We start from the raw sequence: 13,003 nt of genomic DNA, 5'->3' as shown, positions 1-13,003 counted from the left end.
AAAAAAAAATAATTAAAAAGATTAAAACAAAGCATACATTAATTTTTAAGTTCGTCGGTTCGTTCAAGATATGAAAAATAAAGTATTCCTAAGATTATCCTAACAATATTGTACTAAAAAAAAATTTTTAAGTATATTACGTTTTCGATAAAAATGTATTTGTATAATGTGTTCTTATAAAATTGATATAATCGTATAAATTAATTACGTGTATGAATTGTTTAAGAGAGAGAGAGAAAGAAAAAAAAGAAAAAATTAATAAAATAAAACAATGCGATACAGAAGAAAAAAACTATAATTTCTTTTAACGAGATTAGCGATGCAGCGAGACGTCATCACGTCGACCTAGCTCCACCGAGCCGCGTCAAGGAAAAAGGTAAACGATTACCTTTTAGTGACAAATCCGCGGGCCAAGTTTGTGTGTAATTTTCCGCAGGAAATTTACCGCGGTACATCATTACCTGCCGCAGTCCCTTCGTCGGTGTCTCCTCTCTCGCGCGGCGCGAACGCGAGGGGGGTTCGCGCGACCGGCTTCTGCCTTCCTCTTTCCATTTTTTTCCATCCATCCGCCCCCGCCACCCCCACCGCGCTCTTGCCGTGCAACCTCCTCCTCTCGAGAAGCGAAAGAACGTCGTTAGTTCGCGTACCGTTGCCGGCTTGCTATCCTCCATCCCTCTATAGACGACGCGAAAGCTAAAGGAGAAAGGGGTGTCTGACGGTGGGGGCTGGTTGCCGAGGGTCGTCGTCGACCTTCTCTCCACCCTCCCTCTCTCGGCTACGCTGTTCGCCACTCTCGTTTTTCCATCGCCGTCGCTTACTCTCTTTCTTTCACGTCCCCTCGCCGTCGCTGGGGAGTGAGAAGCCGAAATGGGAGAAAGAGAGAGAAAGAGAGAAAGAGCAAGAGAAGAAGAAAAAGAGAGAAAAAAAGAGAGGGTGGGATTGTATGTTTGAGATAAACCACCCTCCCTCGCCGTCGACGCGCTGCCACGTGTGCGCCGACCATTTTGCTGAAACATAATGTAACTCGGAACGATGTTAAAATATGGCGCGGCCTTGGAATTACACGCGCCCCCGCGTGTATTAGAGACGCGGGCCACTCTCTTTCTCTCTCCCTTTTATCCCTCCTCCCCCGCGATCTCTCCTCCTCTTTCCGCCCCCACGTCTCCTCTTATCGGGAATAAATTCTGGCAGTTTCGCCGGGCGCGATTGAATACCATGGGCGGCGTGACGGCCGGAATAAAGAATAAAAAATAATACAAAAATTAAAAAATAAAAAAAAAATAAATAAAAGGAAGGAATAGAAGGCGCGGTGGCAGTTTTCAACGACGATTTTTTTTCCTCGCGCTTCGATGCGCGCCGCACGGCAAAATTCCGCGACCTGCGTTTTTGGCAGCGGAACTTTTGTGCCGTCGAATAGCAAGAAAATAAGCTACGCGAATCAGCCGTCGCGTGTCAACGACAGACCACGATAAAGCCTGATTGTGCTTCAATTTAATACGTTCATGTTTCACTTTTTGTCGCACGTCTTTTTAAAGAGCAAAGTTTTGATAATGCATTATGAGAGGACGCATATTGTTAGAGTATAATATTTTCTTTAAGAAAAAAAAAAACTGTACAAAGATAGAGAAAAAATAAAACAGTAGATGCAAAGCTTATCACTAATTATTCATTTTTTTTTATATATCATTAATTGGCTCTAAGTAATTTTCTATATTATCCGTCAGTGTAAAATTCTAAATTAATATTTCGAAAGAGTTATATGTATGCAAAACCTCATTTAAAAAGCACATATCTAAAAAAGGTTGAACTTGACACTTTTTTTTTCTTTTTTTTTTCTACAGAAAACACCGCTGTTCTAAAATGTCACAATCAACTATTTATAGCGAACTATGTTACATTCATCATATCGAATCTCACGCGACTAGAAAATCCAACGTGAGGAAACTCTATTATAACGTCGTCTTTATTTATGTGCTATTAAAACTTATGGCATAACTTCCGTTTCCTTTCTTAATTTGTCCACGAGGAAACTGTCACAGCGCTTTATGTTATCCTGCGCATTTGAGGATTTTCCGCTCCAAAAATTAATTTATATTCGTATTTTGCCGCGTACAGAAATGTCTCTTGAAAAATTTGACTAAAATGGATAAAAGCAACGATTTAATACTATCAAGATGTCACTTTCAAGAGATATCAATTTGCAAATTTTAAGTAAAATTAAAAATATAAATTAATACGTGTAATATAATTATGGAAAAAATATTTTCGATGTATTTTTATTGAAATATGAAACTTCACAGCTTTACACGATTCGTGCATACCAACAAATAATCAAAATATTTCATAATTCAATTCACTATTTCTTAACATATGACAACCACATTTACGATAATCAATTTAATGTCTCCCTTTGATCAATCTCACTCCAACTATATCTATGTTTGATTTATATTTATCGCGACACGTCTCACGTATATTTGAAATTTTCACAGCATCTGTACGTCCAAAAAGGTCCATCTGTCTCTGATGAATTTTTACTCGAGGAGCATTTCGAGCGCGAAATGCAATTAAAAAAGTTCACGACGCGACGAAAACTGGCTCTGTTTTTTTTTTTTTCTTTTCCTCTCGCGCGCCACTTTTACGTCGGTACACAGCGAGAGAGAGCGGTCACTCGGTTTGCGAGCTACTGACCACTCGCAGTTGCATCCGCTGCACGAGATGCATTCACACACACATGCACACATCGGGCCATCTCGGTCGCACACTGCACCAACGAGCACGCGAAGTTTCCCACCGATGGGACAAACGCATTTTCGCAATTGGATGTTCGAATCGGGTTGGCCCACCTTCAACTACACGTGAGGCTTATTTTCAAAAAAACTTATTCAAACAGAAAGAAAAACAGCGCGTGTTAAACGAAACAAAAAAAAAATGTAGTAGAGTACGATATAAGCGGCATAATTAATTTCAACGATTTCACAGTAAAAATATTCGAAAACGTTATACACATTTAGCTTAAATCAAATTTAAGATTTTCGATAAAACTGCTTCATTAAAAGTTGTCCCGTTGCCGATTTCAAAAGTAGATTACGTCGGCTAGAAGTGTTGTTTTTAATACTCGACTCTGGTCCCTACATATGATTAATTGCTGTTTTACTTTTATCGTATCTTGCAATCTTCGCCGTGTACCGCGATAATAACTTTACCTTAGTTCTTTACGAGACAAGTGTTTGACTTAGTCTACTTGCACTTTCAAAACTTCATGTCGTAGGGTCTTTGTCAAAATGTTTTAAAATTACCGCGTGCAATTATCGTAAGTTTATACACGTACAAAGTACTTCTTTAAGTTCTATATCAATTTTTTACAAAAAAAAAACCCATACAAAAAAAAAAAAAATTGTAAAACATTCCACATTACAAAAAAGTGTAATAAAGTTAATTAAAAATTATCGAATATCGTACTGCACGCAAGAGCAATAAAAAAAAAAAAAATTAAATTAATAACTTCCTACTCGTGATTGGCAGTCACTTTTACTAGCTTCATGCGATCGTCGCCGAAATACACTAGTGATACGAGTCGCAGCTTCACGTGTCGCGAGCTTTTTTATTCTTTTTTTCAACCGAAACGTAGAGTAGATCTGTAACGACTAGTGGACCTCTCTCACCCTTTGGCTCGTTCTCCGAATAAATTCTCTATTTCTCTTTGGTCGCTCTCGTCTCCCCTCCCCCATTCCGCCCCATGAATCTCTTAAGGCTCGAACAAAGGGCCCAAATAAATACAAATAGCGCTTTTGAACAATGCTGCAGGCCTCCACCTATGGCGTTGTCTATGCGGCCCTCTCCTCGCGTTCTTTCCCTCGTCTCGTTCGTCGTTTCACGTTTGTACGACCGTGCTGAGAGACACGGAGAGGGAGAGAGACTTTCCGAGGACGACCCACGTGCAAAACGGAGTATCAGGCGCGATGGGTCCCTGTGCTATAATTGGCTTTGCCTCGGCGTATCGGCCTCGCATTATACCGTCGCGCGCATTAGCATATTCGCCTCAAGATCTCTTTCGTCACGCGCATAATCGGTAAGTATGCTCCTCGAAGGGACACTGGGCTGCGAAATATACCGGATGTTGCGTCGAGATTATTTAATTGGCGACCGCAGCTAATTACACGTATCTTCCCGTATCATATTTCACGGCATAATTCCCTAGTTTTTATTAAATTTCTCGATTCCGGCAGCTTGTGAAATCGACGAACGTCAATAATTCTGTTTTATCCGTTACCTTAAACGGAATTTTTCGAGGCAACGCACAGTAGTTTTGTTCCATGTTAAATTATTTTACAGAGCTTATAGGGTAAATTCCGTCGCGCTTTTGTTTTTTTCCCGCGCGACGTTTTTTCTCTTTTATGCAGATTAGATACGGGTATGGGATTACAGTTCCAGGGCGGCTGCACTTTTGCCAGTCAGGGCTGGTTTTGAATAATTCCCTTAGAACCCACTGACACGGTGTCACCTGGATGAATGAAATGCGAACGACCGTGAGAGAGAAGAGAAAATTGTGAATTATAAAGTGTCTGTGCGCGCTAGAACAATATTTACATTTACTGTAATCTGGATAACAAAAGCTATTAATAAGAATTTCTAATTAATTTATTCTATTATTTTTGCACCGCACTAGAGTTTGAAAGTTTTTGTACTTAAACTTAATTTCTTCAATCCGCAAAATAGTATGTAAAAATATGTGTTCAAAGTTCTACAACAAATTCATTAATCCATTAATCACACGGGCTAATATAACTGATAATTTTCGCGGGAAGAAAATAAAAAAAATAGCAACACCTTTGAAAGTAAAATTTTTGGAAAAGTTACAACTATATCATTATCGCGTTTTATTTTCTGAAGTCGTAAAAAGTCTACTGTCTGAGACGATTCGCGAAATAAAGTGTAAGAAGCAAAAGTAAATAAGTGGAGGTGTTACATTACGAGGCGAGAGAGTTCTGTTGTAAAATTTCCGGGCGGGACGGAGTCGGTGGGACGGAAGGTCGCGCCCGTTTTTTAATTCGAGGTCAATGACGCTCGAGGGAGACTTAAAACTCGGGCTAACGATGGGTCTGTTGACCCCCAAGATTTTTTACTCGGCCGGTAGGATGAAATCGGACCACCCTGTCATTAGCATACAAAAGTCTCGGCTGCGGGCCGAGCGAGCGGCCCGTACGGCACGGCGGTTAACGACAATCATTACTTGGGAGGCTGGCGACTCGTAAACTCTCTCTCTTTCTCTCTCTCCTCTTTCCTTGAGGTTGTTCCTTAACGTTCGCCCCTTAGTCGCGCGACCGCACTTCCGCATTCACCTTGCTCGCTTCATGTTAATTCAACGATATTGTTCGCCCAAGAAAATCAACAACCATTAATACAAAATAAAATACAAAAATATTCTAATCTGTTTAGAAAATGTTGCATCTCTCATTGCGCTTGTAAAAATAAAAAAAAAAATTAACAAAAGCAGAAGTTAAAATATAATTTCAGAGAATTCTTTTTATCTAATTTTAGAAATGTATTTAAAATACTTGTAAATCACGTTTGCGTTTAATAAAAATCAAGAGCTGGGGCCGTGCTGGTGTGCTCGCGTCTTTTGCTTTTATTAATCGTTTCAAATTGATATGTGCAAAAAAAAGTAAAGAAAAAAAAAATAATAAAAAATATATATCCACGACTACTTTGAAGTTCATTGTTTGCCACGTCTACAATAGACACGTCTTAAGAGCAGACTCAGCAGGAAACGCTATGATCGTGGGAGAAGGAAGACGTTTATTTTTTTGGGCACTCCTATGTTTTTTGTCTTCACCGGCAGCTGAAAGGGTTGCGCGGAACGTTGGAGGAAGAAGGGAGGGCAAGAGGATGGAAAGGCGAAACAGAAAGAGAGAGATAGAGAGAAATATACGCAAGGCAAGAGAGGAGAGACCGAGACGAGAAGGAAGCTCGTTGAGACGTGTGGGAAACTGGCCCAAAGTATGCAAATCTGAGACTCGTGGAATGAAGATCGGCAAAGAGGGCAGGGGGGCAACTCTCGCTGCCAAAAAAAGGGCAGCAACCTTCATATCGGCATTGTGTTCGCGTCTCATAGCGGACTAGTGGCACTGATCTTATGTAAATCGCCGTAGTGTGATCAAATGTTCGTCACTTTCCTCATCACGTTCCTACTTCGTCGTGTTTTCTTTACAATTTACGAATCGCGGAGTTCGCGATGCCTTAGTCTTATAATACCGTACGAGATATTATAATTGAGATATTTTATATCAATGCACATTATTTATTATATCGCTGATGTATGTTATTTAAACTTTAATTTAATAATTAATTTTAATTCTATAGATAGGTAATGATTCTGAAAATTAAGATCAAAATTAAATTCACATTTTCATATAATTAATAGAAATAAAAAAAAGGAAATATGCTGATTACATCTTTATTTCACAACTAGACAAAAAGGGATTAAAGAATTATAAGAGATACAAGATTACATTCTTTTTTAAAGATTACTGTTGTTCTTCATCTTGATAAATCAGTTTGATATCGATCTCCGAACCGAGTCGTTCGCGAAGTTGATCAAGAACGTCAACCTGAATTTGATCAACGTTTTCGATAGGAGTATAATCGTCCTCAGTAGATCTGCAAACGAAAATTATTAATTTAATTATAGACATGGTTAATAAAAAAAAATATTCCTTATTTAATTTATCGTAGAATTATAATAAAATATCTCGCTACGTGACAACAAGTCATTGTTCAAAATCTCGCGGTGACTTTCTTTCTGAAAAAAAATGTATAACTATTTAATAGTCAATTAATTTTGTTAATAAAAAACATAAAAAAGATATAAAAAAAAAAGAAAAAAAAAGTTAACGACACAAGTAGATGATAATTAAAAGAATTGTACTCTTTATACTTTTTATTTGTCTTCGTTTTCATTTTTCTCCATTCTTTTGCTTCTGCTACTTTTACTTTTTCGCCGATTCGACGTTTCTTCTATTTGCTATCTCAGCCCTCGGTCAATTTTTGTCGCCGATTGTTTAATCACCGTTTGGCAAACTACAAGAGAAACTGCAAACTGTCCAGAGACGATATCCGGCAGTGTCTCTCCCGGAAACTAATGTGCCGAAATGGGGGTTGGGAAACGGCGAAGGGTGGAAGTTGAATGGGGTGAAATCGATTTTTTTTTTTCAGCTTCTGCCGGAAGTTTGAGGAGAATCTCCGTACATTCGTTGCCAGATGGCGCCAAGTCACTTACTTTAAAATTCATCAATTATGTATACGTAATGGTAGCATTGTATTAAAATAAGTGTGTACATCCATAACATAATTCCAAACAAGCATGTATTAAATGCTGTTAGAAGTAACTATTTTAAAAAGATAATTTAAAATAATTATGAATAATATAAAGTAATACAGAAGATAAGATATACATTTCTTTTTTGTATTATCTATTAATTATTATGTATAAAAGTATTTTTTCTTGACATTTATTTCGTGATTTAGAAAAAAAAAATTTCCTTTTAATTGTCTTTATTTGTTTCGTTAAAATTCCCATTAATAATATATTTTCCCAAAATCCAAAGGCTCAAGCCTCATCGTAGTTTTTTTTAATATTTAAGTAAAACGTTGAAAAAAGGAAGTTTGCAACATTTCTTCAGGAAATCAAAAGTAGGGACATCTAGCTATGGAACACGAAAGTTAGATGGTTTGATTTTGTGCACCCCTATGTGAAACCCACCCTTGCCTATCTGGAGGGTGGGGCTTAACGGTATACCCGATCCTAAACCCACCCTTCGGACAGCCCCGCCGCGTCGCCCCCATAAGCCGCCCTTCTTCTCTATTTTGTGCCCACCTAACATCTTCTTCTGCGCCATCTGCGGTATTGCCGGCATTCGATTTCGCGTGCAAAAGCGGGACAATATAATTTCAGTTGTTTGGTAACCGTAAATTTAAGCCAATTTGTACGATCCGAACTTCTAATTGTCGGTATACGCACGGTAATGTTACCGCACTCGCTAATTTTGGTCCTCCACCTTTAAGAGGCGCGCAACCCTCTCACCGCAAAACGATTCTTGCACGCTCAACTGCATCTGCTAATTTATTGTACGTGCAATTATTTCCGGTCTATATTACGCAGCAACAAGTGCACATGGCACCATGCTTTGGTAACGCGGTATAATTTAGAATATTAACTTGATGTAATTACAATTTTTGTTTTAATTAAAAAAAAAAAACTACATAGAAAATCTGTCATAAAAAATGGTACACAATATATTGAAGCAAAGAAAAAGAAGCGACTTACCTGGCTATGGTGACGATTGTTGGAGGAGTAGGAAGAGCCGCCAGAAATAGTCTGAACGTTCCATTAATCAAGCGATCGAGATCGTTAGGTTCGGTTACATGCTCGGGTAGAACTGTATCATCTATAGTGCTACCTGCATTGTACACTAGCATCCAATCAATCTCCGAGTCTCTATAAGCGCTGGTAACTTCTTGAAAAAGCAGATTCACAGCTTCGTATCTGTAACATATAAAATTATGCATAATTATTACACTGTAGAATAAAATAAATTTGCTGCTATAAAATGAAATAATAATATAAATTATTAAGTATCGTAATTGTCAGCTTTATTAAGCGAGTAGTTCTGTTGTATTTTCGCATTTGTTTTATCTAAATTATATTTATTAAAGATGTTAAATGTAGATTTATTAAGTCAACTAAAGACGATTTTTTATTAGACATTGATTAAATAATCATGTAAAATTGATTATAATTAATACTAACGAAATCAATCAAATGTGTTAACCATTGTAAAATCACAAACATTTATCAAAAAGCGTTCGTTAAAAGAAAAAGAAAAAAAAAAGAAGAAAAATGAAAAGTAAGTCTGTTTCATGGCAAAGGTTTGTTTGCGAAAAAGTCGATTGCATAAATAATTTGTAAACTTTACCGCGGACGCGCGTAACGATGGATGAAGGTAGGCGGAGGACAAAGGTGAACGATGAAAAGTTTATAATGCCCCAACGATAGCACGTGGCTGCAAAAGTTGAGGTATTTCCTGAAGGCACGCGACGAAAGTTAACACGGCCACAAGAACGGTTCCGGGTGCTCGTAATTTGTACTTCTCCTCTTCTCCTCTACAAACGCTCTTTATCTCCCTCCCTTATACCGCCCTCTGCTTTTACTCTTATCTGATCACAAGTTTTCCTCGTTTTCTGCAGCTGCAATTCCTGGCGCGGCACGATCGGACGATACCTCCGTTGACAAGCAGGGGCGATCATCTGGTATTTTTTTTTTATTTTCTTTTTTTTTTATTTAGATTACTGATAATGATATCATTGAGAATAACGATGCGGGAATCGCGATGGCGGGCTTCGTAAACCTGTCTTCTTAATAGGACGTTTTCAAACGTATTACGATACTCGCGTAAACTGTAATCATCATTATAGCGTTTCGTGGACTCGAGTTACCGTCACAAATCAAATTCCGAAAGAAAACAGAGTAAGATAAGATCTTGTATTTCGTTTCTACAGCGGTTCAAATGAAGCGATGTTTATTATAAAAAATTTCGACAAACGACATTCGGAACGGGGAACGGTGGTAATTAGAAACCATGTGGCGGTTAAAATCTATCGTGCAATTAGATGGGAAATAAAGGAAATATCATAGTCGGTGGCGGAAGTTGGAAAACGGAATTTCTAAGTGCGGACACGCGTATCGATGTGGATTTCGATAAGAGAAAATCGAGGGTGTCTTTTACAGGGCGCGGATACGATCCGCTGCCGCGCGACCGACGTAAATTGGTCGGGCGCACGCACCGGAAGGTGAGACACTTTTGATATTAATAACGGAAACGCACGCAGACCCTCCACGCTGTATCATTTCACCGCTGACGCACGGCTCAGCGCATAATTTTCGAATTAAGTTAAGCGGTCTTGGGTTTAGATGATCACGGTAACCAAACGTTCTTTTTTTTCCTCTCTTTTTTTTTTTGTAATAGTCGTAATTGGTGAGAAGATTATTCTTTTCTTTCCTTTTTTCTTCTTTGTATCCGTAGTACCAGGTGCGCGGCCAGCAAGCGGCGCGCACCTCAGCCGCTAACGCGTCAACCGTTTATAAGAGGAGGCCATCGTCGGGCCTTCTTTCTCGCCCACTTTTTCCTCGCTGAATATTAATTATTTCTCTGAGAGTCGCACCTGCCCTAGCCGCCTCTGGGCCGGACACACGAGCCCGCTTCTTCGTATCTATCACAGCTCGTGATTCCTACCGCAGATTATCCTGACGGTTGGGTAACAATGCCGGTTAACGATCGATCTTGAGGGAACGAGAACGCTGCTGCGTCTTCGTACATGTAACTTACCGCGAACAACAGTGCGAGCGATTCGTATTCTCGCAGCAGTGTGGCAATCGTTGGTACTTATTTCTCAAAGATACGCGAGAATACTTTGAATAGCTGAATTAAAGCTAACGCGGCCAGGAAAGTATTTAAATGTATTAAAAAAATTAAAACGTGTTATACATAAAGTATTAACGCTATATATTTTTAAAATTATAAAATGAAAGAGTCATTTATGTTTTCGAAATGTTCAAAGGGTAAGAATTTGGGAAATTTTCATTGAGCATTTTACACTCGCGTATATTATTTCGGCAATCAAAACGTTTCGTTAAAAAGTACTTGAACGAAATGAGACTTGATCGATGACGTTTAGGTACCGTTGATAGGTATAATTATAGATGAGTTATTATACTCATCCCATGATTATATTTTAACGTCGCATATTTCGTGAACATTCAATCTTGAGAAGCGAGGTCGCATCGTTAGCGCGATCCATTAAGAACCACAAGATTCGAGAAATCATTAGGTTTACAGCCCTCTCTTCGCGTAATTCAAATTTAATACCTGCAATTTAGAACGCTGGGAAGTTGCAGATAATTGTGGAATTCCGATCTTTGTAAAGTGCCAGGTGCACCATAAAGAAAGACTTTTGCTAGTAACATGATAGCAATGTTCTAATTGCTTTAAATATTATTAATTAAAAAAAAAGCAACACAAGCAATTAGCAGACAAAAAACTAAACTGAAAAAAATGAAAAAAAAATCAAAGTATCTTTTAATCAATATTAATAAATTATTTTACGCAGTAAATTGTATAAAGAAATTGTTATCTTAAACATTATTACTTTAATTTTTTAATGAGTCTAATTACAAAAATATTTCACATTAATAAAAGACAAGTATTTATAATTAAATTCGTAAAGTGTAAAATTTAGGTAACATAAAAACTCTGGTCTTACTTTTGATTCCAGGTTGATTTTGTTTTAATAAAGATGTATTTTAAGATATAATACGTTAGGAAGTTTAATGCCTAGTGCTAAAAGATGATGATAAACGATAATCACCCTTGACACGCTTTTACAGAACGTCAGCGTCGAAATTGATAAAAATTTTTAATCCCCTGAGGCATTTGTCAACATTATTTGCAACACTGTCGTTCGTCGCGAAAAACGTCGGATTTTTGCGCGCTGCTATTGTGTGCTTTATTATCAAGATCTCGCTAAAACAAAAATTAAAAAGCAACAAACAGTATTACAGATGCGGTGATTCGACGATTTGTTACGTGTATGAAATATTTTCTTTTTTGCCCTTTGTATTACTGACGGTAGTCGCGCGGAGCGATATCGAGCGGTAGGGTATTATCCGCGTGCTGTCACGGCTACAATTATATACGCGGTAAAAACGATCGCGAAGAGATCTCTTTGGACCTTTTTTTTGTGCTTATTCTAGGAAGCAGATGTCACGAGAGACTAGCACCAACGCATCCGCCTCTATCTGTACGATTCATATTTTTCGACGTATGACCGACCGGTTTTGTTATTTTCTACTCTCCTATCTCTCTCTTTCTTTCTTTTTTTTATATCGTAATACAAGCTACTATGTTCTGATATAACGAGTGCGAGAAGGAGACAGGGAGAAAAAGAGAGAACGATATAACGAGGAAGAAAGCGAGATACTACTACTGGTCCACGAATGTCCCGGCGAATGAGTTAACGGACAATGGCGGTCCACGTTGAAAAAATAAAGGAAAGAGGGACGTTGAACGAGGGGAGGGGGCCCTCATTACGAAGGGCGCCCCCGGTGTGTTTGTCGATAAGGGGGCCTATATGCAAATGGCCGTCCGTCGCCGGGCGCGGCGGAAAGAAAAAGTTTCCCTCTCTCGCCTGCTGCCTATCGCCGTCTCTTTCTCTCCCGAGTCTCTCCATCTCTTCCGATACCACTTCTCTTGGTGCAGGAATAATGCCCTCCGACAGTATGCTCAAGCAGAAACGAAGGGGAGGAGGGTGGGGAAGTTAGGGAGGGTATAATGTATCGTAATCAGATGATCAATTATTAAGAGCGCGGCAAAAAAACAACGAGGGTTGACGTACGAGCGACAGGACAGGAACGTGTATCCGGATGCGAAGGGCTTTCGTCCTTTTCTGTATCCGCGATCCATCTCGGGATCTCCCTGAGGCGACCGACATTCGATACGCATTTTAAGGTTTCATTAGAGCGAATCGTGAGACGTGGGTTCGCACGTTGCGTCTTATCGCTAGGAGCAGATCGCCAGATCTTAACACGCACGAGCATTGTAATGAATATTTGTTTAAACTTTCACAGGCCTCGCCAGATAACCACCGAAAAAAAAAAAAAAAAAAAAAAAAAAGAAATGTGCAATTATTTTTGCGAATATTATTTATATATAAGTATTATTTAAATAAGTTTTACGATAAATTTGTAACGCAAACGCTCGAGAAAATTAAATGTTTGTCAAGCGCAAAAGAAAGAGTTGTTATACCTAGCGATTTTGCATACCAAAAGAATCATCATCTTCGATCTTTTCTCCGGCCTGACGTAACCGAACTTGTTTTACACGAATGTTTGCCGAGCGTTAGGAAAATGCATCGATATCAAGTTACCGATCTATAATGGATATAGACC

The 13,003-nt window shown here is 38.7% G+C and overlaps 1 protein-coding gene across 1 annotated transcript in view; it reads right to left on the bottom strand.

The window, feature by feature from the left end:
* Window positions 1-2,260: 2,260 nt before the first annotated feature.
* Window positions 2,261-13,003, bottom strand: part of Mesr6 (misexpression suppressor of ras 6) — a 482,514-nt gene continuing 471,771 nt past the window's right edge. The window contains exons 7-8 of the mRNA XM_070667652.1: window positions 8,327-8,545; window positions 2,261-6,660 (exon numbers count right to left, since the gene is read on the bottom strand). Coding sequence (XP_070523753.1) covers window positions 6,528-6,660; window positions 8,327-8,545 — 352 coding nt within the window. The 3' untranslated portion in view covers window positions 2,261-6,527. The remainder of the gene's footprint in view (window positions 6,661-8,326; window positions 8,546-13,003) is intronic.

This window comes from Cardiocondyla obscurior, linkage group LG02, assembly GCF_019399895.1.
Source record: "Cardiocondyla obscurior isolate alpha-2009 linkage group LG02, Cobs3.1, whole genome shotgun sequence".
NCBI classification, from domain to species: Eukaryota; Metazoa; Arthropoda; class Insecta; order Hymenoptera; family Formicidae; genus Cardiocondyla; species Cardiocondyla obscurior.
This window is presented reverse-complemented; position numbering and strand designations above follow the sequence as displayed.